This window comes from Musca vetustissima, unplaced genomic scaffold (genome assembly GCF_032173495.1).
Source record: "Musca vetustissima isolate MV318-11 ecotype Yass unplaced genomic scaffold, APGP_CSIRO_Mvet_v1 utg25509, whole genome shotgun sequence".
NCBI lineage: Eukaryota > Metazoa > Arthropoda > Insecta > Diptera > Muscidae > Musca > Musca vetustissima.
The window spans coordinates 70,477-97,974 of record NW_026885149.1 but is presented as its reverse complement, the minus strand read 5'-3'; the positions used below and the strand labels follow the sequence as shown (position 1 = coordinate 97,974).

At 37.3% G+C, this 27,498-nt stretch overlaps 3 protein-coding genes across 3 annotated transcripts; 1 reads left to right on the top strand and 2 right to left on the bottom strand.

Moving 5' to 3' along the window:
• The first annotated feature begins 15,921 nt into the window (after window positions 1-15,921).
• On the top strand, window positions 15,922-19,050 carry LOC133332247 (mucin-2). Its single transcript, XM_061540631.1, has 2 exons — window positions 15,922-18,727; window positions 18,826-19,050. Exons 1-2 carry the CDS (start codon window positions 15,922-15,924, stop codon window positions 19,029-19,031), a joined length of 3,012 nt encoding a protein of 1,003 aa, XP_061396615.1. The 3' UTR covers window positions 19,032-19,050.
• Window positions 19,051-21,660: 2,610 nt separating this feature from the next.
• On the bottom strand, window positions 21,661-23,595 carry LOC133332246 (proteoglycan 4). Its single transcript, XM_061540629.1, has one exon. It carries the CDS (start codon window positions 23,593-23,595, stop codon window positions 21,661-21,663), a length of 1,935 nt encoding a protein of 644 aa, XP_061396613.1.
• Window positions 23,596-24,960: 1,365 nt separating this feature from the next.
• On the bottom strand, window positions 24,961-26,429 carry LOC133332245 (uncharacterized). The gene is made up of 2 exons (XM_061540628.1): window positions 26,256-26,429; window positions 24,961-26,151 (listed from the first exon to the last, which is right to left on the bottom strand). The coding sequence occupies exons 1-2, from the start codon at window positions 26,427-26,429 to the stop codon at window positions 24,961-24,963; spliced, it is 1,365 nt and encodes a 454-aa protein (XP_061396612.1).
• Window positions 26,430-27,498: the final 1,069 nt, after the last annotated feature.

The following is a 27,498-nucleotide window of genomic DNA, read 5'->3' as shown; positions in this document are numbered from 1 at the left end:
TTAGTAGGATTCGACACCTAATGAAGGTACCGTATATTGGCGCTACCCAAAATTACAGCAGATGAAAAACATAACAAAAACACCGACTATTTGGTAATACCAAAAAGGGGGATCGATATATCCCCTTTTCATTGCCGTCATTCTGTCGGTGGTAGTTACAATGTATATTTAAAATTTCAAAACATAAAGGCCAATTGGTCTATACAGGGACCGATGGAAAGTGTATAAAGACGGGTCTGAAGAGACCAAATGAGAACATAGGTCTGCGAAGAAACCACAAGTCTGTATAAATACCAATTAGTCTGTATAGAGGACATAGTGGTTTATATGAAGCAATTAGTCCGGTCTTTAAAAATTCCAGATTATTATTAAAGTAGGGGAGACTGGGACATATAAAAAACTTTATGACTGATTATTGTAATCTGATTTTTAATTATAAAAACTAGTACCAAAAAGCTTTATTCTATGCTTATAATGTTAAAAGTAGTATTAGTTAAACATTTTTACAGTTTTGTGAAAAAAATCAAGTTCGCCGAATGTGCCCCTACCCGGGGTAGGTTCGGCATTTGATGGGACACATTCAGCAACATAGACATAGCCTGGTAATTATCACCGCTATCAGTGTGGTTGAAATTCAGGTCCTCTAAATGTTCCATTTTGTTTAAATATGCAACTCAAGGTTTGACTTTTAAGTCTATATTTTCTAGCGGCGGGCGTTGACATTTCAAGGTCACACACACTCAGAAATAGCTTTTTTATATCGCATTTTCGTCAATACAAGCACGTTTGGTCTTATATATGTAATTTCAAACCATATTAAAGGATTACTTTTAAAGACAAACTCAAAAACATTTTAAGGAAATAATTTTGCACGAATGTGCCCCACTTCAAAATTCCGAATCTATCCCCGAAGGTACTTTTTATAGTTTTTTTTATTTCTATCAATCTTCTAAAAATATTATATTTTTAATTATTTTTTTAAGAATTCACATTGTAATTAACTACTTTTTAATAATACTGCCTTAAAAATTTGAATGTTTTATACACGAAATACTTACAAAATGGTATGGAATTTTACAAAAACATCTGTAAAAAAATACAAAAAAACCGTGCATCTAAATAAGTTTTTAAGCTAGGTTATTTATTTTAATATTCGATACCTATGTATCGAAACTAGTGATGAACGATGAGAGCTTCACATCGAAAACGCGAATGCCGAATGTGCCCCGATGCCGAAGGTGTCTCAGTCTCCCCTTCCTGCATTATTTTTATTTTTATTAACAATAATTAATTTTAAAACATATTAAAATTATATTTTAAGGGAGATTTAAGACTCAAATTTTAAATTTAGTTTTTAGTGGTTAGACTGAAATGGTTTGACAATAATAATGCCCAAGTCATCTCCAATTTAGCTGGACAAACTAAATTTCAGCTTGATACTAGACTGCTGGGCAATCTATCCAGGCCCTTATATACAGGTCTCTTGAAGTGGACTGAATTCAATTATACGTTCTTTGAGGGTACAATGCTCTTCTTCACAAATAATTGACATAATTGTTGCATAGTCACATTCCACAGGTATGCCGCAGGAATTTCCAGCTTAAATGTCTGTAAGTTGGTATTTTATTTTCTCAGAAGGTAATACACACAATTTACAATATGAAAAAACTCTGCCGATTTCCGAATCTATAAAAATTTGCCGATCCTGCATTATTAACTCTGAATACATGGATAAACACTAATTCGTATTGCTTTTATTGATCATCGATTACAGGGACATATGTTCATATGCGCAGACATTTCATCCGATCTTATATTTTTAATTCTCATTCATCGTACATAAAATCACCGACATACTCATACATATTTAGTTTACATGCGCTTAAATTCCACTGGCTGACGACAAATAAGTTTCTATCACAAAATCTCATACAAAAGTGTAGATTTTCTTCTTGACTTGCTCCTTCGTTTTTTACCGCTTGGAATTCCCACAGCTTAATAACAAATTCAGTCCAGTAAATTACAAATATAATTAAAACGCTTTGCCAGAGTCACACCACAAAAAAACACACACACAAAAAGAAAATGTAAAAGAAGTAGAAGAGAAAAAAAAAACAAATCGGAGACAAGGCGACCGACCGGCGTAATGTGGTGTTATTATTGAGGAAGTGGTGGAACAGCCCAACATTGCAACCTAATACGAATGAGGCACACAAAGTGACAGCGCTAGCTGGTAGCAGTGGAGGCGGCATATTCCACTCCTTCACTGCTGGGAAGCTCTAATCTATAAAATCTTTGAAGCGTAAACAAAAGATTTTCGCACTTTTTTTCGGTAACAAAATAGAGGAAAAATGAAACAAGAAAATACGCTTTTATGTAATATTATTATAATTTTAATTGTTGTCCAAGAAAACAAAAATAAAAACAACAATGTAATTATTTAACACTTGCCCCCAAGTTCATTTGGCGATTTACGCAGCGGGGTGGCCGAATTGTCGTTAGATGTTGGCTCGTCTAACTGTCTTACGATTACGATAGAGCTTTTAGGTAATATTTATGTGTGTGTGTGCTTTTTTTTAATTCGAGAAAAATATGAAATGAAATATCAAATAATCGAGTTAAATTGAGACTAGGCAGAGTGTGATACCCAACATTATCATTTCGAACCTATGCTAACAAAAACTCAATTTTTTATTGGTTAAAAAGCACTATGTGATACCGTACATCACTTTGAGTATATACTACAAGTGATATATCAAAGTCCATTTGTTTGAACATTTAGTTTGATAAAATTAACACAAATTAAACGAAAACTCAATTTCGAATTTTAGTTGATAATTTGAACCTTCTTCCCAGACATTCCATGTATTCTTATTTTTTAATAATATGAACTCCAAATACCCACAAAAGTCTCATTAGAAATGTGATAGCATTTGCTGTAGGGTATTTCAATGCAAACAAAAATTTGCCGTATAAAAATCTCTCAAGCGTTCAAGACGTCGTCGTAAAAAACATTAATGCAACATATCACACATTTAGCATTTGTATTATGTGCGAGCGTTTTTATTTGAATTCGCTGGCAATTAATGAAGACGATGACCATTCGTCTCACAGGTGTTAGCGTAATTCATAATAATGCTGGCAAGATGTGTGCGGACGGTGGTAGTTGGCTTAAATTACATCTGACGATTACACCATATCGGATTGCATATTAAATGATGAACATTAAATCGCTTTGGACTCGATGCTACCCCCCAGTCATCAGAGTCAGGCTAATGGGCCGATTGCACATCGATTGATTACCTGGCAGCAAAGTGCCACGCATAGCGGGGTGATGACAACAAATAGACGATTTAATCGTCAAACGCATATGCAGCCAATAATGCGTTAAGCGTCAGCAACGAAGGGGCGAGGGGATCCGTGAGATTGCTTTGGACGTGGTACTGGCCGGCTATGCAATGCATTTCTTTTCAATTTGCCCTCTTCTTGCATTTTCCCGATTTCGTTCAGTTTGGCTTTATCAAAAGTCTGTACATGCATTTTATTGTCATTTAATTTTTTCCATTGTCGATTGTGTGTGTGGTTTTTGTTTGTTGTTGTTGCTGTTGCTGTTCGCCACATTGTGGCCACTACATCATGGCCAACATTTCTTTTGCTGCTACTTTTTTGCTCATTTAAAGAGATTCGTCATTCGAAAAGTCATTGACTATTTAATACCAATGCATGTTCGGATTACAGTAATGACTGCCGCCACTTTAATTAGCCAAAAGTAGGGAAGTATTCACACGTCTTAATACACCATTTGTAAGTCCCATATTCGCTTTTAATGGGTGTCTGAGTGAAGATGGCCTAAATGAGTGACAAAAACACACAGAATTGTATGAATGTGATTTTTATTCGTTATACATGTGTCCACATACTCGTATTTATGTAGGTAGGTTTAGATTGGAATTTCTTGAACAATTTTGACATGCCATATTGCAATAATTGATGTATTTTTAATGTGTTCGTTTGTTTGTTTACTTTTGTTTTTAAGTGTTCAATTAGTTATTATATAAAATGTAGTTATATTTGTCAGAATTGTATTATATAATCATATTAAATATGTCAAGTGCAACGACTTTATTAAATGAAATAATTAAATCCTATTCTGAAATATATCACACCTATATTTGCTGTCGAAAACCCCCCTCTAATAGTCAAATCCTACAACTCTCATATTAAACATAGATACTACCCAATTTGGTCGAAAGTTTAAACCACTTCCACTCCAGACAAATATTTTAAAAAATTACCCTGATATATTATTTTGGTATCAGATAATTTTCACCTCACCATTATGTGGAAAGCATACTGTACGTTCACACATGATCAATTTGTACCAAATATAGGACCATTTAATACACATAAGTACTATACTTCCATATATCAATTCTTCACTCCATTAACAACCATTATTCCAAATTTTAGGTTTCCACCCCAATCCAAATTGTACCAAATCTAGAGTCCTTTTAGTATACATAAATACGAATTTCCAAACAGTCTCTATAGCTTAATCCTCCACAGTATTCTTAATTCCAAATTTCAGGTTTTCAGCTCCATCTGTTCACCTAAATTCAACTTATACCAAATTTAGTATCATTTAGTACTTTTCATACACATAAGTACGAATTTCTAAAACCATTTCCATACATCAAGACCACTTCCCAACCTGTATTGAATATAAAAGTTCAAGACTCTTGCTATAAATGTTTAATGTATATACAATTAGAACTAAATTTCGTAAAGTTTAGTACTTTTCGTACACCCTTTTGTACATCGTTCTAACTTTCCATCAGTGAGCTACATTCCAAATTTCAGCTCCGGTTATCATGTTGTGTACGACCTTTCCACGAATGTAGCGTTCCAACATAAAGTATCTAATCATTGTTATATAAATCTGAGTCATTATTATATTAAATCGTGTAATATCGATCAATTTCAACAATTGACCTTGAGTTTTTAATCGGTGGTATTCACTTATTGATATATTTATCAGTAACTGAATTGGTCAAGAAATAAATTATGGAATGTTTGTATTTTCCTTCTGCATATGGGGTTACATTCCCCTGAGTTATCGCTTCATTATTATGCTGTACTCGATTACGCGTGTTTATTACATCAAGTAAATTGTCAACAACAACAAACAACAACCACACGTCAAACGAAATGAAAACTGTCTAGTATTTCACTGCGCAGTACAGCAGTTTTTTTTTGTTTATTTTTGTCGGCGAGGAAGAGACGAAGAGTTGAAGAATTGGCAATGGAACGTAAAATCGGAAGGAAGCCAATAATGTGGGAAATGGAATAAACGGTTTGTTGTCAAGCAATTAGACGCAACAAGCGATCATACAAATGCGGAGCGCGCTATTTTGCATAGCTCCAAAGAGCTTAAATATATTTATGCCTCTTTAACGCTAATCTCGGCATAGAAGTCCGACGACCTATCATCTCTTGGCTAGGGTAAAACTTTTACTTTTTATAAATTGTTCACACATCCAAGCAGTTCAAAGTATCCTCAACACTGTGGTTCAAAATACCACATAATCATAATCATTTCCCAATGACAGTGACGTCGAATACACCAAGAGAAAAATCGCACACACACACATAAAACAAATAACATCACCCTCAAGATGACGGACATGAAGTTGAGTCACAAGCATGCGCCAAAGCGTCAACGGAATAAAATACAATGCCACAAACCGCCACTCTGTGGTGCTAGAATTGGAAAGGTACCACACCGTGGCGAAGCTTCAAACAATTGTAAATATGAGTTTTTATGGCATTTTTATGCGTAGCAAACTGATGAAGACGGGAGAGATATAGAGAGTGACTGAACGATATACAAGCTTGGCGGACGATTTGAAGATGTTGTTTTGCTGTTTTTATTTTGCACCTCACAGAGATTTTTTTTTTTTTTTTGCAAAGAGCATCGAGGGAGCATAACAAAACAAACACAGAGCGATGATGCAGATGAGGAGGTCGTTCTCGTAAATTTCTTTACCTCGTCAGGTTCACATAGGTCGTCGTATTGGCTGTGAAAAGTATATAATTATGTGGACGAATTTTCACTTTTGTGTTTGCCGCAATTGTTTTGATCTGCCACTACACCACACGTTTTTTTATTTTTCTTTTTTGTTTCAAATAAGCCGTGTTTGCCATCTCTTTCCGTCTTTTGACGAGTATTTTGTGTCATTGCATGTTAAGAGAAGTATAACCTCTAATAAGAAATAAGTTCGGATTTCGGATTAGCAAAGAATATCAAACATTAAAAATTTTTAATTTTTCAAAATTGTGGGAGAGTTTCGTGAAGAAGTAGACCGATAGGCTTTATCGTCGAATATGTTTTAGGTTTGGTAAAAAATTATTTGGTTTGCAATTTGTATCATCATATCGAAAACACAATTAGACTCACTTAAAATTTACAAAAAATGCACCATTTATTGAGTAGAAACTTTAAGAAGTGGCCCAATATACCCCATATTCGAACATGGTAAAAATATTATGATTGGTAAATTCTTGAAGGTTCTGCATATATGTTCATAATTCTATGATAATTGAACAAAGTAATACAACTATCTCCACATCAACCGCATGAGGAGAGACTTCTAAGTCCAGTAAGTTTTCTCGGGCATGTTCACTATATTCTAAGGACTGTGTCCGACGAGTTAATCATTCCCCAATATTTTTCAGATCAAATCATGAACCCTTTGACCTTCAAATGTTTTCTTGTTCTTAAAACTATATGCAGAATTAATGATTCATGTCATGGATGTTGCACAAAGGTTATTTTGAATAATGTTCATGTCTCACGATGGTTGGTCGATATTATGGTAGTTCCCACATATCTATAGTGCATTTTTAATTCTTATTGGGTATAATAATTCTTCAAAGATTGAAGATTATGACAAGGAAACCAAATCAATCTCATGATGACCATAAAATTCCAAGCCAATGGTATTGGTCAACATCATTAATGCTATCTGGTTTTAAAGCAACTTCTCATGGTTGTTGCGACCAAGGTTGGACATTACAGCAGTACAATTTCGACATTATTAAAAAAGGGTTAGAAACAGATGCCTCCAAATCATGCGATGACACCCAACGGTGTCATTCACACAACAATTACAATGTAATTGCAACAGCAGCTGTTGCTTACTCCGGCCGTTACTAGTTAGCATTTGTCGCGGTCGCCGACTGTCACTGCCATTGTCGCCATCACCATTACCAACAACAATAACAACGTGATGGATGATATACGAAGTAGTAAAGAAACTAAACAAGATGCCAACCTGCCAAGATAGTTCGTCATGTGATTGGGTTACCAAGGCGTTAGGAATTTGTATTTCTAGAGCTGTGGCACTGACTCGCTTGGTGTCAGCCATGACGTTGATATTGTGGCGCAGTTCATTATTCCACTGACTCTTAAAATCCAAAAATCTCATTTCAATTCGTTGCATATCGAGTGTGGGAAGATTTTCGTAGTTGTTGTCTTTGTTTTAAATGTGGTTGTTGTTCGTGTTGCAGCAATTGTTTCATTGTCAAGATTCGGCTAAGGGGAACAGCAGCAGAAATGTTTTTTTTCACTTCGTCATATACCCTAATATAGATATGTATGTTCACAATGATGAATAAACATACAGCCAAGTGTGACATGATCCAGAGGACTGATTTTAAATTAGGGAAAATAGGTTTGTGGTCACTGTTTAAGGTTTTCAAACTTGTAATTTTATAAAAAAAATTCTTTTTATAGAAGGTCGTACGTAATCCTTCAGTATAGCCAGAAGACAAGTTGTTAAAATATAAGCAGATTCGGTACAGAAAGGCGGCAATTGATATTATTTACGAAGAATTTAGTTGATTTTAAATGTTGTATATTGCTGGCTTGTGTTTATTTTGTAGTAACGGGTAAAAGCGCTAAGTCCAATTCCTCACATGTCGCTGGCTGCTTTTATTTCTCCTGTAAAATTGTAAAATATGGACTTATCTATCTAGTTAAGGATAAATCATCTCTCAGAATACTTTTTCCGATCTTTCAAAAAGGATTGCACGATTTTTATTTTACTTTTTTTTATTGAATTTTTTGAAAACAGTTGGATCAAATAAAGTTTTTATTTTGTGTTATCTTTTGAAATCCATAACTACTGTTTCTTTGGATTCTAAGTTCAGATTTCCCTCAGATGTTTGTCTTGCATGTCTAATAGAATGATCGTCTGATGAATTTTAATTCATGACTGTGACTGTGATTGTTTTTTTGTTTTAATTAGATTTTCCTTTTTTACAAAATTGCATTTTCACTTTTCATTCCGAACCAGTATTTTACCTATCGTTCGTTGGTACACATGCTGGAGAGAAAGAGCCTGTCAATGAATATGCAGTGAACACGCGCTTCTTTCACCCATTACCCAAAGCCCCACTTGATTTACAACCAGAGCTGGGGAACACCATACTTTTCATACATTGGTGGACGAGTTCAAGTTATTGACGGCGGTGTCTTCTATTTTTTAATTTTTTTCTTCATGTCTGTGAATTCCCACAACTAATCATTGAAATATTTATATGGCCAACATAAGCACACATGCAATGAGAGGGGAATAATTTGTATCAAGGCAATTAAGGCTGTTGTGAGTACAGGCCAGACAATACTGAGCGCCCCCAGATAAGTTTTGGAAAAATGTCACTGTCAGAGCACACCAATAGAATTCAGTAGTTCTAGATGTACCTCAAATATCAAAGCATTATACCCTACGTCTCAATCATTAGAAAGGTTAACGTTCGCATCCACATTATCCCGACAGTTGCGTGCAAATGTTTAAGTTTTCATTTTCTATTAACGCGTCAATAACAATGTTGCTCTTGCTCGTATTGGTTTAGTTGTAGTTATTTTTTGTAATGTTTTATTAAAAAAAATTGAAGATCGAATAGTAGTTCTGACGGAAATTTGACAGTTATGCAGACAAATAGCTAAATACTTGAAAAATAGCTCATAAATGAAGAAATATATCATCGAAATGTATCACATTTCGCCACTCAAGATTGTTAACTGACGCATATGCTCGACATATTGAATGTACAATAAGGAATATAGATACTATGTAGAGCACAAAAAGTAGGCCATAAATAAACACGTCAGTGATTGGACTTTTTGTAAAGGTCTTGTTGGAGGACATGATAATTCCTACTGGAACATCAGAATCCGAAATTTCCAACGGTGTTAGAAAGATTACATGTCTGGCTCTCGTGCGAACTTGGATTATTTATTTCGCTCAAAAATTAACAAAATGGCGGACGTCCACTATTTTGGACCACAAACTAAGTTAGAAAATAAGGAAGATTTTTCATACGAGAGAGACGTGTCAAAATACAGAGAAACGTGTCAAAAATTAGTTTTAGTTTTTGAGTAATCGTGCCCGCCATTTATAAAAACACTTTAATTTTAAGCAAACTAAAGTCGCTGATGATGGGTAATTTTCTTGATAGAAATTATAGAATGTGTAATAAAGAAGGAAGAAGAAAAATTGTATTCTATGACGTATATATTTACTTCTAAAGGACACGGATTTGGAAGTTACACTTAATTCTGATATTATTTAATAACCGATTACCACACAAAAATATAGCGCTGTTCGTTTTTTCGAGTCCACAATTGAAAGCCGAACATCACAACACAACCCACGGTGAAGGGAATCTGGACAACTAATTACAAGGGATGTACTGAATATTAGTAATATTTATTGACCTCAAGTCGGTCAAGAGGGTGCAAATATCGCGAAATATAGAACCACCAGAAGTTATAGTTTCGTCCGTCCGACTATACTGCTCCGCTCACTGGTTAGATATACCTTAGAATATATATTATTGTAGACTTGTACTTTTTTTTTAATTTTAAAATTGTCAATTATCTCATGGTGTTTTTTTTTTATTTTCCATATTTCTATAGATTAATTAATAAAAAATAACTTATGCCTTATTGCAACACCGGCGTGTGCGTTGAAGGGCCCTCTGAAAATTGCCACAGCCTATAGCTAGTCCGACCTCGTTTCAACGGCATTTGTTTGCTAACAATGTTGGTATTTTATTGCCCATTCATATTCCGGACAATGACAACACATAACGACGAGTTGCTGTTGTTGTTGTCGTCGTCGTGATACCAGGGTGCAGCACACTTACATCTCAGCTTGTGACTTTGGCCAACATCATCATATTTGGCTAGTTGTGGTCTCTTTATGACTTTGCCTCAGTGGATTACATTAACGAGAGAAGCGAACTTACCCAGAAGCGGCAACATCATGCGTTGCGCGCTGTGGCAGTGCAACAGAGTTAACACAAGCAAATGGTGGGGGAAATTTTGTTGTTGCCTATGGTTCAGGTTTTGGCAAATGACGCTTTTTACATTTGTAGTGGAGTGTCTATTTGTGTTGGCGGGTGTTTGTTCGGTACAACATGTTTTAAATGAACAACATGTTGCTCGTTGCTTGGCTGTTTGTTGTGATTTTATTTTAATAACCACGACGATGATGAGTGGCAACATTCATTCATTCGTTCGTTCGTTTTACAATGGCCAAGGAAATTCAGTCAATGTCGTGTTCGAATGAGTAAAACGTGTACATTTCTGTGTGTTGTTGCTGTTGCTGTTTGACTATTGACACAAACTAGTTTCTTCCTTTGCCCCCAACATGGGTTTCCTTTGGAGGTATTTACCCAGCAACAACAAACCAGACCCGGTATTGGCATAAGGCCAATAGCGTAGAGTTAATGCTTTACAACAAACGAGTATTTTTGCTGTTGTTGTGGTTGCAAACATCCACATACCAATAGCACCTCGATAAGGCTACAGTTTGGAGTACGGGTTGACTAGTGGGTTTATGCGGACAGTATTTGGTGTCTTGGCAGATGGTACTCACCATGGCCAGCTAGTGAATCCTCGTCGTTTCTTACACACGCACGCATCCATCCAATAAACAATTTCACTTTCTTTGTGAATAATAATGACCCTATTCGTGGAAATCTTCGTTGCGATTAGTAGTACCTAGCTACCACGTTCGTACCCAGTTCGTAACTAGCAAATGGTGACAAAACCAGAGCATTTTCGGATATTGTGGTTTAGCCACGCGAAGTTGAATCTGAAATATGAATTATGCGCCAAACAATATTTTCGAAACCAATTTATTTTGCTTTTGTTTCTTTTTTTGGCAAAGGCGAAAATTTCTCCACTATTTACCATTGGCATAAAATATCTTTATAAAAATTAAATTATGTACATATGTATGTACCATTGTCTATAAGTCAACGACTAAAGTTTTAATATTATTTCAATTTTAAATATATGAGTTTAGATGTTAATGGAGTCGACTGATGGGCTAAGTGGACCATTTCTGGAAATTTTTATAGCAGATGTACATGTACCACAAGCGCTATTAGCTCCACAGTAACGATTTATTTAAAATACAAAAATAGGAATATATTAGGGTGGCTGTGGCCATGACCTCCCAACAAACCGAAAAACTTCCAATTTCGGAGTCAAATTTTGATCGAGTTCGGTGATTTACGTACACCTTGAGTTTGATTATTTTATAAATCGGCACTAGTCAATGGTCCACATCTTAGGAAATTGTGCAGATATTCTGATAAACATATTTATTCTCTTTTCTAAAAACAATTTCCATGTCTTGTCTACAAAGATCAAAATTTTGGGTCAACTTTCCCAAAAATTACACACAAGATTTCTATTTCACTGTGAAAAGGATTATCTATTAAATGTTGGGTCTGCTTACGACCTAGTCTGTATACTTGAAATGTTGTGTGGCAACGGTGTAAAGATCACCCTTTCATCCTTACACCACTGCCCTCACACCCTTTGGCGTTGAATCTCAGTTCTCAGGCATTGAACAAATACTAAATTTGTCGTCCATGAGACAAATATCTTTTCACTCGTGATCGATGTGTGGTTATTTCTGATGAAATATGAATTTTAGTTATTATTATTTTTTTTTTTCATAATACGAAGTCATTGTCTTGCAACGATTGCTAATTGTTATCGTCTGCAAAATAATAACCACCACCTCTTCGCATTAATCTGCATTTTTATTTCCATTAATATCGCTGCCCGTGAGACATATAATTTATGGGTAAGGATAACACACATGATGCTAGGAATATGGACTATGGATATCATGTGCATGTCAAAACTAGACCAACCACATTTTTTGCATTGCCAAAAGCAATGAGAAATGATTATGCTTTACGGCTGACTAGGACTAGTTCCCGCCATCACCCAAGCCAAACAAAATGTTACAATGCTAAAAAATCACTTAATTCCATTGTGATCCAGTTGTTTGTGTTGTTGTTGTCGTCGTTGTAGACAAAAGTGAAATTGGAATTGAGACAAGTTTAAATTGGTCCAGTTTTTCGGTTTGTTATCATGACTTGTTTTGAAAATGAAATGCGGTTGCATAAATCCGTCACACGGGGTTTTCCATTTCAGTACACAGTGAATTTAGTGAGCACCAATAAACGTATGTGAATTGTTTATCAAAAGTCGATTCGATTAAAAAGAGAGATCAATGGTCAACATGATATTAGCCAAAGGCCACTAAACGAAAATATGAAATATTTATTCAGTCTTTTCGGCCAGCCTGCATTCACTTGGCAAGAACATTGAAGCGTATGATTGAATGATTGAATCGAATCGAATCGAATCAAATCAAATCTAAAATACTCAAATAGACAATATTTAATAAAGAAATCAAAAATCCCCCTCGTCACATGTACGTGTTTTATTGACATTCATTGCTTCGCATTAGTTGCGAAATAATAATTGCTGTTTAATTTGTTTGGTCTTTGTGGACATTTCTATCAGAATTCCAGTTCCAGATAAGATTATAAATATGTATTTATATTTCTAATCAATGACACATCATTATACATAATTATATATATTTTTAAGTAATCTGCTAAAAGAAAGTGTCATCATCGACATGTACACAAATACAACTACTCACACACACACACACTTTGATATGCTAGTATCTAGTATAAACTCTTATGGAAGATTGTTTAAACCAAAGGCAACTGCCACCGAGCCAAGTTACCACCAAATGTGAATAACAACAAATAACCACAATGGAAGGCAATGACTTTTTCAAATCCCACGTACTGAGACCACAAAATATGCATATTTTCTCACATTCGCATATAGCTTCTGCAGGCAACAAAACCACTTAAATCATTCATTCGCCCATTCATAAAAGAAGCAAAAACATTTCTCCTCTGCCCTGCATCAGCAATTGGATTATGACAATTGATAGTGGATTAAAATGCAATCCTTATCATCGGTCGGCGTTATCAGTAGTTTTGTGAGCTAAACTAAGGTATTAAGCAGTAATTCCTCAAAAAAAAATGAAAATATTCAAATTTTTACTTGCTCCTATTTACTGAAGTTTTGTGATATCGAACAACAACCAATAACAATTTGTACAAATTGTTACAAATTACACTGTTCAGCTCTAAAATCTTGAACCAATCGGAACCGCCAACATTTGAAAGCTAAGAAAAACCTTAGCTGGATTTTGAATTATTAGGTAAGGTTTTTGACATATTAGCTAATGTATGGGTTTTTGACATATGTGCAATTTTGAGTATGATGTTGTTGTTGTATTTTTTTAATTCTATATCAAAGAAAAATTTGTAGATATTATTAAAGGGAAAAACATTGCTAGAAAGTGAAAATCGATATTTCGAGTAATTCACGTGATAAGCGTACATATTATTTCAATATCCACCCCAAATCGACAAAACAGGTTTAAACAAGAACCTTAGCCAATAATTCAAAACCCAGCTAGGGTTTTTCTTGTACCATCATAATTCGGGTCTTATGAGGTGAGCCGAACATATTGAAACTTGAACTATTTATGCAAAGGCCGTCTCGACATTGAATTTAATGTTGGCGATACTTAATAGCCTCAAAAATGGGCGATGCTCATCAAATAATAAAGTATATTGTTTTATTCATTAATAAAGTATATTGTTTATGAGGAGAAAATTTTAAGGGGTAGGTAGATGGCTAAATAATGGTGTCATATGTTCGGCTTTGCCCGCTAGTAATCGGTTGTTTTCAATTTGTTAATATGTATCATACTTGGGAATTATTTATTAGGCTAAATATGTATTTGGCCAACACCTAATAAAGATTTAATAGAAAATTTAAAATGTCTACACTACAAGAATATACCCACTAACCACCTTCCGAAACAAATTGCCGACACATGCTTGTACTAATTCGTAACATATGTATGTTGAACGTGATATAATTCACCCGTATACAACGTGTGTATGTCGTCAGATTATGTCACATAAATACATAATGTATAAATTATTTACATGTGGACAACAACTACCGGCCTAGCTAATCTCATATATGTACATATAAATACAATTAATATATAAATACAATTAATTTGCCAAAAGTCATAAAACAAATGCAGGCACATCAACATTATCACAATTATTATTATTATTGTTTGACATTTATAGTGAAAGCATGAAAAAAACGCTTTTGCTATGGACAAAAATTATTCGGCTCTTGGAGGAACATCTTGTCGAGATTTCTTCCATAGAGTAAAACGAATTCCTAGATTTATGACCCCAACATAACAGTGGAATTGGTATATCTGTCTGTCAGTCAGTCAGTCCGTCTGTTTGTTTGTCTTTCATGTAATATGTGGAGGTTAATATGCAACGCACACACTCACATATGTCAACATAATGCCACATCTAATATTTATTGTTTTATTACAGCGATTATTACAACAATTGCAAAAACACAATAACGCAAAGCACTGAAGATGTCAAAGACTCCGGTAATCTTTGCAGAAAAAAAGGCAAAACGATGCCAAGCGCTGTGGGAAACCATTGCCAAATGCATTTCTTTTAGCATAGATCTGCATGTAAGCGCACAAACACAGATGTTGCCAAAGCGAAACTGATATAAATGTGGGTATGCAAATGAGATATGAAATTTCATTGGGTAGTCCAAAGACGAGCAGAGACTGATGATTAAGTTGGTGGCCACATCCACATGCCTATATTACAATATAGTGTCGCATCATCGTTGTTGTATGTCTGTCCGACGTCCAAATGCCAACGACGTCACGTTACGCATACTTATGACGACCACATCCATGGGGTTATGTCGCCGCTAATCATTCATATCGCCATACACATCGCTACACCGCAGCAAAACAATGATAATTTATGCTTTTATGCCACCATGATCATCGTCAGCATGATCAGCCAGCGAGCGATTACCTAACAATTTGCACAAACGTACATGATAATTGTAACAATTGCCACAAAAATATGGAATGTTGTTCGTTGTACTCCAACAATCTCTTCACACTTCTTTATATTCATGACAGTGGTCAACTACAAATGGCCATGGCCACAATGCAGCGATATCGGCCTTCTTTTTATTTATTGACATGCACACATACACACATGCATATTTAAAAATGTATCTTATTGTATTGCATTATTAATCCCTCAAATAGCTGCCAAGTAAAGTAACGAATACGTTTGTTCTAGCGGATTGGCCAAATCAACGGCCAATATACATTATTATTCGGGGCACCAGGACAATGATTTGATCCATTATTTACATGTATTGGGTAAAAAATATACCCAGATCATATATAGAATCAATTGCAATTTAGGCTCATAGCTAAACAGAAATATTCAATCGCTAATTTTTATTTCACAAGTTTAGCTCAATCTAATTACTTCCTCTCAAATATTTAGAATAACTTCTCAAAAAAATTATTTTCTTTTCAGATTCACCAGCATAGAAAATGTGTGGATGTGAGACAGAGTTGTTTGCTCATAATGTGCCTAATGGTCCATCATATAGCACTAGGGGCAGCTCCACCGCCATTAGATTACCTAGTACCACCGCCTCGACCTGCAGTAGCATCATTGCCGTCTGCCGCCACACGTTTGCATTCGGCTGTAAGACCTGTTAATTCGTTACCCAGTGAAAGCCGTACTGTACCACACTATGCCTTTCCAAACAGTCAAGCCTTTGCAAAGACCGTGAGTGAGCCCGGTCTGATAAGTCGAATGGCACGATGGTTTGGCTTTGCCAATGAGAACTATTCTCAAGATCCCCAAGCTAGTGCGGCGGCGAGTACAAATAATCACCTCTACTATTATCCAAAACCACAACAGCATAGTTCCGGTAGCAAGGAACCATGCAATTTATGCAATAAATATCCTTGGGTACCGATGATGCACAACAGCGTCCAGTATCCATGGGATCCCAGCAAACAACAGCCACAGCTGTACAAGCAACAGGCAGTGCCACAATTGCAACATGCCGCATCTAGTGTAGTAAAACAAAGAGCAGTTCAATTTCACTACCCTCCCGCCGGACCATCGGTATCCTCTCACACCGGTCAGTCGGTTCCGCCACAAGTAGCAAGTAATGGAGGTGCGGGACAACATTCACCCAATCAACTACAATATTCTTCTGGACCATTCATTCCAATTCCTATACCGAATTTAAGTAACTCTGCCCAACTCCCCATTTATAATGCCCGACCATTCCATCAACCTTCGTCGGGCCAATCCACACAATTCACTGCTCAAACGCATCATCATCAACAACATCAACCAACCATCCCCACTTCATCGCCGCCAATTCACCAGCAACTTCCTTCAACGGAGGCAGCCCACTTTACAGACAGCATAGCATCGGCCCATTCCGAAATCCACTTGGACACCGTAATTCCAACTCAAATCCCCCCAACAACACAAAACAATGATGCCAGTTTTGAAATCATAAAAAGCCACCAAGTGGCCGATTACGTTTCCTCTGTCGAGTATCCTGCTTCATTCGTGCAAACACAAGCCTTCGATATTCAATCCACCAGTTCAAGTTTGCCCAGAGATCAGCAATCGGACACCAAACCTGTGGTCAATACTGGGCGGTATCAACATTCAACATTGAGCCCATATCTCAATCAGCATATACCAGCCTCGCAGATTCTCACTGAACCAGGAAGTTTTGTCATCGACAATCAATACCAACCATCCACGACCTATCCAACACAGAGCTATGAGCAGAGCACAACGATTTACGAATCCCAGGATCAAGGCTATGATCTTGACAACTTTGTTGCCGCTTCGGTTAAAAACAATTCAATTCACACGGATGGCAATGCATACGACTCGTGGACACTTGAATCAAATGATTTCGTATACGCTACCACCACGCCCGAAGTGTACATCAATACCGAGGCGGAAACCACCACTACTATTAGACCAGACTTTTACTCATCGACGGAATCGCCACAGAGCAATGATGTGGAGTTCATTGCATCCGTGCAGACCAGCAAACAGACATCGTCAACTAAACTGTGGCCTCAGAAGCCACGTGACCGAGAAACGCCGAAAAGAATGTTGGATTCTCCAATTCAACACCTGGGTGGAGGTTTGGCCCAACCAAGGCCCTTTACAAGGGATCCCGCCGATCTGGGCCTAAGAGTTGGGGCTAAAAATCATAAATTTAACGAACAGGCAGGATATCAACAAAATTCAGTATCGCCAGCCTCACCCACGCCAACATCAACTTATAGTTCGATAGATGCCAGTGGGCATTATGCGGGCATGTCACCTCCTGCTTTGCCCACTCAGGGCAACAGACAGCCCCCCTTCATACCATTCACTACCAAAGTTCAGCCACGCCCATTTGAGCCAACAAAAAATATCACCACAAAACCTCCAGCAACACCATCCTTCGCCGATTGGATTCAAGCCCAAAATTCCGATCTACACACGCCGGCGGAGACAATGTTGGTCAACGTCAAACTTAATCCGATTACGACAACGACAGTCAAACCTCGCCCTACTAAATATTTGACGAAGATTCTTGCCTCCAATCTCAGAGAACTGCTACAGCGGGAGCACACTCCATCCACAAAGCTGAAACAGAGTCCCAATTCATTGAACTTCGACTTGCAGACGTTGCAGAAAAATATCGATGACTGGACAGAACAAGAATACACCTCGCTATCCCATCGTCCCAGTACGCCAACAATTTTAGGTCGATCGAAACACATACCAAAGGAATATTTGCCGTCCACAGCAACAACTGTGACGACAACAAAGCCAACTGTAAAGCCACAGAGGCAATCTAAGACCACGAAGGGATTTCTGGATACGTCAGAACTGTCGGCGTCCGTCAATAGCTTGGAGCCTTTGTACGAAAGGAAACATTTCCAGTTCACAGCCATAAACGACAATCACTTGCAGAATGCCTACGACGACGGTCAAGAAGTCTCAAGGCATAAGACAACTACCATCACACCACCTTCTACACACCCAACAACCACAACAGTGGCACCAACCACCACCCCCACCACATCTTCCAGTTACTCGACAACAACAACACGTAAACCATACTATCAGCAAGATGTAGAAGAGGTGGAGCCGGAGGAACTTTGGCGTAAGGCCAAGGTTTCAATATCGCCAAAAACCAAGGAGAAGGTCTATGTGGTAACGCCACAGCCCGTATTCTTTCCCCAACGACAAATCTCCTCGACATCGACGACAACGACTGAGAGACCATTTAGTGGATTTGGAAGTGGCTTTAAATCGCCCAGATTTTTAGTAAGACCCACCCCGGGAAATGGTAAGTAGAGATTCCACTGTTTCGATTGTTTAGCAACCTCTCAACAAACCCAGTCCCTTACCTAACAACCCGATCCATTTTCCCTGTTCTCTTTATAGTTACTGCCAGTAATCTTTTGAAAATTCTAGGTACTGACAATAGCAGCAAAGGCAAATATCGTTTTGATCTCTCCCAGGAAGTGTTCAGTAATGCATTCTTCTTGCCCGATCACGTTGGCTTGAGAGGTCTTTCGGCATATGTGCCCTCGGAACCGGTGGAAATAATAGACGGCAATTCCAAAGTAAAGCATTTTAAAGCGAACTGAAGTCGTTGATTTATTCCTTCATGGACTGTTACTAATGATTGCGTTTTTTGTACACACATCCATCACCAACACACAACATTTTATGCACAATCACCTACACACACACACCAACCCACACACACACACATTCCATTGCAGGTTCTAAAGACTGTCAAATCACCGAAAAATCTGGAAGCTAGTGGCTCAACATCACACAGCATTATGGATCTGACCAAAGACCGACATCCTGCAACCAAGAAGAAATCTATGGAACCTTCGCCGAGATAAATTTCCTCATCTGCTACTCATTTTACAATTATCCCGTTATTCATCCATTGTATTATAATCCTCCCTCGTGTCCCCGCTATATATATTTAGGATTTTGTTTCTAGCAGATGTGCAAATTATCATTTTCGTAGTACATTTTCTTTGATGTTCTTCACCATGGCAACCTTCCGATTACTTCTCCTTATTGTGTTTAGCTTTAATTGTTTCCATCTCCAGCGAGCAGTTCGTTAGTATACGTTATGATCCTGCTGATGCTGCTGTTCCCTCGATGCACTGAATGCCTGCCAATGTATATGGAATAGTCATCATAAATCGACATAAATAATAATTATTTATGTAATTAATAATTAATTATATTTGTATGCCTATAATAATTATTTTTTATTCTATATCGATATTAAATTTTGTAAATAATTTTTTAAGAAAAAATATAAATTAAAAACAAACAAGAAATGATTATAATAGCTTTAGGTAATTATTAGGTTTAGGGAAAAAGAAATCCATAAAATCGGAGAAATGATCGAAGATCATAGGTATGTTAGCAGTCGAAACATCGTCCAGGACCATAAAACTGTTTTAAACCATTTACACAAAGCTGGACTCAAATGTCAGTGACTCGCCTGAAACTTCGGAAGCTTGATGGGAAGTTTTTATACATCCGCCATACAGTCCGAACTTGGCACCAAGCGATTATCATATTCTTCTTGCATTGCAAAATTTCTTTAATGATAAAAGATTTGTATGGAAGGTCGATTGTGAAAATCGACTACTAGGACTGAGAGAGGCATTGTGAAGTTACCTTTACAATGGCAACAAATCATACAAAAAACGGTGCATATATGGCCCAAATCGGACATTCCGATGCTTTTTAAATAAAATCCTATAGTTCATATAAAAATAATGGATTTCTTTTTCCCCAACCTAATATATAAGTTATTGGTTATGAACAAAGAACACTTTAAATCTGGATCACCCATCTAGTTAATAATTTGCATTTCGGGTTCTTGGTAGGTAAAAACGTCTTCGCAGAAAATCGTCAGTATGGGTCCATGCTATGTAATGTCATATCTCCCAAAGGATCCTCTCCAATTTAGTTAAAAATTCGTATAAATATTGTCACGCCTGAACATGGACGTGTTTTTATTTGGTGTTATTGTCGAATTAAAATGACACCAAAGGATGTATTACAGCTGACCTCTTGAAGCTTCATAGCTTGATAATACATAAAAAATAAGTAAAAACTTCGATCGATTTTTATAAGGTAGGGAAATTTTAAATTGTATTGCAATGTGTCTGCCAGGAGGTTATTGATTTTGTAAGAAAACTGACTATCAAATTCCAGACCGAAAGTGGGGCAGAACATTTATAACATCATCAATACCAAAATTCCTAGGAGAATTAGAACCGTATGTGCAACATGCCATAGATCAATTTTAAATATTGAAAGGTCTATCGTGACAAATGGACAAGGCTAAATTGACATTATGGGACAAAACAAATATCTTTGAAACTGAAATTCCTTGGCAGAGAAAGAATCGACTTTGTATTAATCTCTACAGTGTAATACGGAATATTAATGTAAATAAATAATAAGTTGAAATACAAACATTAACTGTAAATTCATTTAATTCTTCCATTTGGAAATTATAAATGTAAGGCGATAAAATTGTTGTTTCATGATTAATAACGAAATAAAAAAACATATCTCCATTATTGTTCAGTGGTTGTTATTGCCATTGTTCATCAAACTATAAATGACGAAATTTTAAAATGGCAAAAAGGCTCTAAAATGTCACTTGAATTCGGTTATCATCATAAAAATACTGACTTGCCGACCTTATCAATTTTAATGAGAATCATTCACACAAACCCACAACAAAAACAACAACAACGGCAACCACAAATGGCGAAACTAATCAGTCAACAGAAGGAGGTAAGTAAAACTTAATGAATTTGGCCAAAAAGCACGTCAACAACTGCTGATAAATAAGCCAAACAAACAAACAAACAAAAACATGGAGAAAACATTAGAACAGCAGTGCCATTCAAATTCTAATCTGCCCAAATGGAAAACAATTTCGAAATCGTAGTGATTAAAATTTTCGTTGAAATGTTTGTCATGCAGACAACTGAACAGCCAACAGCCTGATACGTTCGGCATGTAGATAGGGGGTTGTATTTTTCTTCTAGCGAAAACAACGTTTTATACTGATAAATACTTTTAATTGTTTATTAAATACTAATACTGGACTAAAGAATAAAAGACATACACACACATACATTTAAAATCATTCTGATTTTTAATTTATTCAAATTCATCATAATTATCAATATTTAGCTTGGAGGGGATGATTTAATTTAACTAGTAGGCAAATCGTGAGTTAAGGAGACCACGACCAACGCAGGTCAGGGCTCCTTCGACGTCACATTCACCTGTCAAAATGTGATACACTTCACCGGATGGGCACTGCATCACTTCGGCCAGGTAGTCTTCCATGCGTGAGTTCCAGCTACATCTGTAGTACTTGGAGCAGTCGGAGTGATAGGCAAAGGTTCCTTCGACCAAACACACAAAGTTGTCGGCCTTCAAAGTCTTGGTTTCATCGCAGCTGAAATCTGCAGTACAGTAGCCGCCAGGTGGGAAGAAATTCTGACCTTCGGGGCACTCTCTTGGGAAGGCTCTCACGACACCTTCTACTTCAGCACACAAGTTAAATTTGTTACAGCTGCCATCCTGAGGGAAGAAACCTGTTGTGGGACAGGTGAAGGCATGGCTAGGAGTCGTTGTTTCTACTTCGGGCTCATCTGTGGTAGTTGGGACATCTTCGGTGGTAGTATCTTCGGGGGTTTCGGTGGTTTCATTGTCAACGGGTGTGGTTGAACTTTCTTCTGGTTCTTCAGTTGTCGTGGGTTCAGTTACGGGTTCTTCGGTGGTGGTTTCGTTGTCCACTTGTGTGGTCGTAGAAATTTCTGGTTCTTTAGTTGTCGTATCAGCTTCAGTGGTTTCATTGACCACTGTTGTTGTAGTAGGTTCTTCGGTAGTGGTTGGGACTTCCGTTGGTTCGAATGTTGTTGTATCCTCTTCGGCCTCAGTAGTCTCGGTGGTCGCTTCGGTTGTTGTGTTAGCCTCTGGTTCATCAGTAGTCGTCGGAACTTCTACAGTGGTTGTAGGTTCTTCGGTTGTAGTTTCCTCTGGCTTAACAGTAGTTTCTTCGGGGATTTTAGGTGTGGTGGGTTGTTCCACGGGTTTGGATTCGGTTGTGGGTTCTTCAGGTTTTTCGGTTGTGCTCTCTTCTGGTTTAGCAGTTGTTTCTTCGGGAATTTTAGGTGTGGTGGGTTGTTCCACTGGCTTGGTTTCTGTAGTGGGCTCTTCGGTTGTAGTCTCCTCAGGAATTTTAGGCGTTGTTGGTTGTTCTACGGGCTTAGTCTCCGTTGTAGGCTCTTCTGGTTTAGGTGTGGTTGGATTTTCTTCAGGGACTTTGGGTGTCGTTGGATTTTCCTCGGGGACTTTAGGGGTGGTTGGATTTTCTTCAGGAGCTTTGGGAGTTGTTGGATTTTCCTCAGGAACTTTAGGTGTGGTTGGATTTTCCTCGGGGACTTTAGGGGTGGTTGGATTTTCTTCAGGGGCTTTGGGTGTGGTTGGATTTTCCTCAGGTGCTTTAGGTGTGGTTGGATTTTCTTCAGGTGCTTTGGGTGTTGTTGGATTTTCTTCAGGTGCTTTAGGTGTGGTTGGATTTTCTTCGGGGGCTTTGGGTGTGGTTGGGTTTTCCTCAGGTGCTTTAGGTGTGGTTGGATTTTCTTCAGGGACCTTTGGAGTGGTGGGAGATTCCTCGGGTTTTACGGTGGTCTCAGTATCAGGAATTTTAGGTGTGGTTGGAGGTTCCTCGGGTTTTACGGTCGTCTCGGAATCAGGACTTTTAGGTGTTGTGGGAGCCTCCCCTGGTTTTTCCACTTTTGGTGTTGTAACTTCTTCTATGGGTTTAACTGTGGTTTGCACTTCGGCAGGAGCCTCCGTGGGAATGGTTGGACTTTCTATATCCTCCTCATTGGCCACTTCGTTGAATGCTTGTGCCATGCATAGTCCCTTTTGGCCATTGAAAACTTCACCTTCCTTGCAGCTCAGGTATTTCATTGTTAAGCCTCCATTTTTATTGGCATAGCAGCCATAGTAGTTGCGTGAATTATCCAATATGGCGAAAAATCCGGGGCGGACACAGGGATGCTGTACGGCAACGGTGCCAGCAGAGCACGCTACAGCACCAATGACCAGTGCAGTCAGTACGCAGAAGTACTTCATCTTCAGAAATCGGCTAGTGGTGTGAGCGATGTGAATATTGCGCGCGTTTAGGGAAACAACCGTTATTACCAAACGAATTGAACAGAGTGATCGACAACACAAAAGCTATCTGTTGTTTTATATCGCATACATACATGTATGTGACTGAGCTAGACATTTTTCAATCGCATTCATAATTTAGATCGGCCCTCTGGTCCTGTCCCACACCGTCCCGCCCCTTCGTCGCAGTTACTAACGTCTTTGGTAGTATTACTAAAATTTCGTAATTAACTGATAATTTTTAAAAAACACGAAATCGTCAAGGTTCTTATCTGAGTTGTCGATATCCGTCAGTTGGCGCTGTCGGTAGTGGTGGAATATTTTCTAGCGTTTTTGGAGCCTGGGTAGTGTGTGTGTGATTAGGCTTGTCGCCTTACCCCCATTGATCTGTTGCGATTGTCTTCAATTACCAATAATTAAAGTTCTGGGAATTTAATTTTGGAAACGGAATTGTCAATCAAAATAAAACGGATAAAGATAGATTGCATTGAAATTCAAAGAAATATCTGTAAAAAAAACTTCTTAAGTGGTGTGTAAACAACAAACTGGAATTCCTAAATGATTTCAGCCATCTTTCATTTTAAACACGGCAAAATATCCTGAATTAAAATATACGACATATTACACAGATTACTCGAAAGGAAACATAAAAAATCCCAACTGAAATATATGAAATACAAATTGAAGTCTCCAATTACAATTGAAAGGTGGAGTTGAAAAACTGAACAGATTCGAAATTTGTTTAAATTGATTTTCCAAACAAAGAGAGGAATATCGATTTGAAATTAAAAAAAAGCGATTTGAGATTTCCATAATATTTCAGAAAAGGGATTCGAAGGAAAGATTACAAATGTATTGGTGCCGACAGGGCCTGGATTCGGGACAGACATATTGATATTCTATTAACCCATCTGCACATGCACCAAGGACCTTCTATAGAATATCTTGACTCAACTTATCACACGAGTAACACGAGAAATTTTTCCCATTTGATCGGTGAAATACTAAAAATGAGGCCATTTCAAATACAAAAATCGGAAAGTTTCGCTACTGCAAAGGACAATTCCTTGGAACAATATAATTATTTGTGAAATTGCAGCCGATATGATTTACAAAAGTAGTTGGAACCATTAGAATACCTATAAATGTTGTTATTTTCGTTCTAATTTGAACGTGTTTGTGCAACTCTAAAATAATGAAAAGCAATTATTTAATTATCCAAATTTAATTCTTTATTAATTCAATATTTTAAAATATAACACAAATATTTATTCGAACACACCGAATTTTGATATTCTTAATACAGTTGTCGTCTCTTTCTCAACTTTAATCATCGTCTTCATCGTCGTCATCATCATCGACACTGGCGTTATTCAATGCTTGGTTAAGCAGCGTGTTATCAATTGCACAAAAACCAATGTCAGCATTGTATTTCGAACCAACTGGACATTGGACCACACTAACCTTAGACTTATCCTTCTTGCTGACACAAACAAAGTAAGCTGTCTCACTAACGGTTGACGGGTAGGTGCCATCCTGAGGACATACAAAAGTGGCGCTCTCTTGTTTCAACAATTCCTTTTTCAATTTTTCTTCTTGTTTAGCCCTTTGCTCGGCTTCTTTTTGCAACTCTTTTTGCCGCTTCTTCTCAGCCTTCAGAAGTTCCTTCTCCAATTTCAATGTGAGCTTATCCTGTTCCTTAATTAGTTTCAGTTCTGCCTTGACGATGTCAATATCTTCGATCGGATTCCAATAGTATGGAGGAAAGCCGGGATAAACGGGGACTGCGGGCAAATTCTCCAAATCCAGGAAACATTTTCCCAACAGGGGGTAGAATATTTGGTTGGCCGAACATTGAACATGGAAGACATGAAAACCACCACCAATCAAACGAGGTTCGCACAGATAGTACGATGTGTTGCTGAGAGGATCTGCCACCCCACCCTTGACTTGACAAACTACCTCATTTGAACATGACGAAATGTCACGACTGCAACGTCCCAACTTGACATTAAAAGCTTCGTTTGAAGCACAAAACTTCGTTAGCAAATGGAAACTGCCATCTGCCGAGCCTGTTGCAGTACAATCACGATAAAGGCGACAGTCAGATGGATCTACCTCAACACCAGGTGTATTGCATGGTGGCGGGGGTGGAGCAGTCGTGCTAGTTGCTTCCGGTGGTGAGGTAATATTGTTTTCTTCCTTTGGACCAGTTGTCGATGCATCATTTTCGACGTTTGCTTCAGTTGTTGCTGCTGGTACATCTGCATTAGGATTCGTTGTTGTATTATCGCATTCACGTCCTTGGTTACGACAATCGCAAACACACTCAGTAACACCCTCAGCTGTTGTTGTTGTCACTACAGGTTCAAGCGTGTTTAGATCTCCAGCATCATCACTTGTTACAGGTTCACTCAATGCTGGTTCGGTTGTAACCACCGGTTCCACATCAGATACCAAGGGATCCAAGGTCGTTGTCACTATATTTCCGTTCACAATTCCAATGTTAGCCACGATCTACAATATTGTTTACAATATTATTAATATTGTTATTGTTTTCTAGTTCAATTCGCCATTGCATTTATTATTATTCTTCTTGCACTTATTCGCAAGTATCTTACCACCACGTAAATGCCGAGTATAGTTAAAGCTAATTTCTTTGCCTCCACCATGGTTGTGGTCGATTCTAGTGTCGTTGTATTACTTGGAGACAGGGCCGCACTACTTGGCATTATATAGACCAGCACAGCAATGGAATAATGTGTCACCCTGATCAAGCAGCCGTCAACCAGCATCGTTTATCGAATTATCTTGGTCAAATACAATTATTCGTGTAAATAGATGTGTCATCTTGATTCCTTTTGGCAACTAAAGTCAGTACAATACTCTGGACAGATAAGCAGGCGTTGCAGCCGATGTGGGTGGGTGGGTTGATTGTTTGGTTGGTTACTGATACGTTCGTTCGGATGAAAAACAAAATAAACATTATTTATCTGGGACAGGGGCGATCGTCAGCGAGCGAATCTGTTAATTGCTCTGCGACATTTACAACGTTATTTTTTCAAAATCTTTTTGTTGTTGTTATTGTTCTGTATTTGCAACAACATCCGTTTGAATGGAATTTACCATCTTAGAACGGTATCGCGATAAATATTAGCCATTAAAAAGGGGCCTTATAAATTAAAAATATATATTTTTTAAATTTAAATTAATCATTTGTAATTATTAATATAGACTTGCAATGGCGACCTGCTACAAGATTTAAATTATATTCAAAATAATAGCTATACTTATCCAATAACATATACTCTGTAAGAATATACTGAGAGTAAAATCGAAAAAGAGAGAAAATTGTAAAAGGTAAACGAACAACAGTTGTATCGATACAGTATTTGTACTTGCGTTTTCGTTGTCCACTTTAATGGCTAAAAATACAAAATCGGATTGTAAAAAAATTGTTTTTTGTACATGTAATTTTCTTGGTTTTAGGTGGTTTGTTTTCCCCCTTTTTAAGGGGAAATAAGAAGAATAATTCTGCGGAATTTAATTGTTTTAATATTTTTAAAACATAAATAACATCCCAGAAAGTGTAAAAAATAAATTCAATAAAAATTGCGGACAATTTTTCATTATTGTTTATTTGTGTTGTAACATCAAAAATGTAAAGAGAACGCATCAACGCTGGTGTGCATGGCTGCCCAAAAAAATAAAATCCTTTAAAAAGGAAACCATAGATAAACACAAACATCGGTTATAACGCCGGTATCCAAAGGTTCTACCTTTATTTGATATCAATTCACAATTTATTATTAGAAAGTTTCATGCAAGTACATGGCCATGGCATAATTACAGAAGGTAGGATTG

Excerpts from the sequence above, each read along its gene's own strand:
- LOC133332245 (XM_061540628.1), bottom strand. The coding sequence starts at position 26,429 with ATGCTGGTTGACGGCTGCTTGATCAGGGTGACACATTATTCCATTGCT. Across the intron at positions 26,152-26,255 it reads TACTCGGCATTTACGTGGTG|ATCGTGGCTAACATTGGAAT; the intron begins GTAAGATACTTG and ends ACAATATTGTAG.
- LOC133332247 (XM_061540631.1), top strand. The coding sequence starts at position 15,922 with ATGTGCCTAATGGTCCATCATATAGCACTAGGGGCAGCTCCACCGCCA. Across the intron at positions 18,728-18,825 it reads AAGACCCACCCCGGGAAATG|TTACTGCCAGTAATCTTTTG; the intron begins GTAAGTAGAGAT and ends TTCTCTTTATAG.
- LOC133332246 (XM_061540629.1), bottom strand. The coding sequence starts at position 23,595 with ATGAAGTACTTCTGCGTACTGACTGCACTGGTCATTGGTGCTGTAGCG.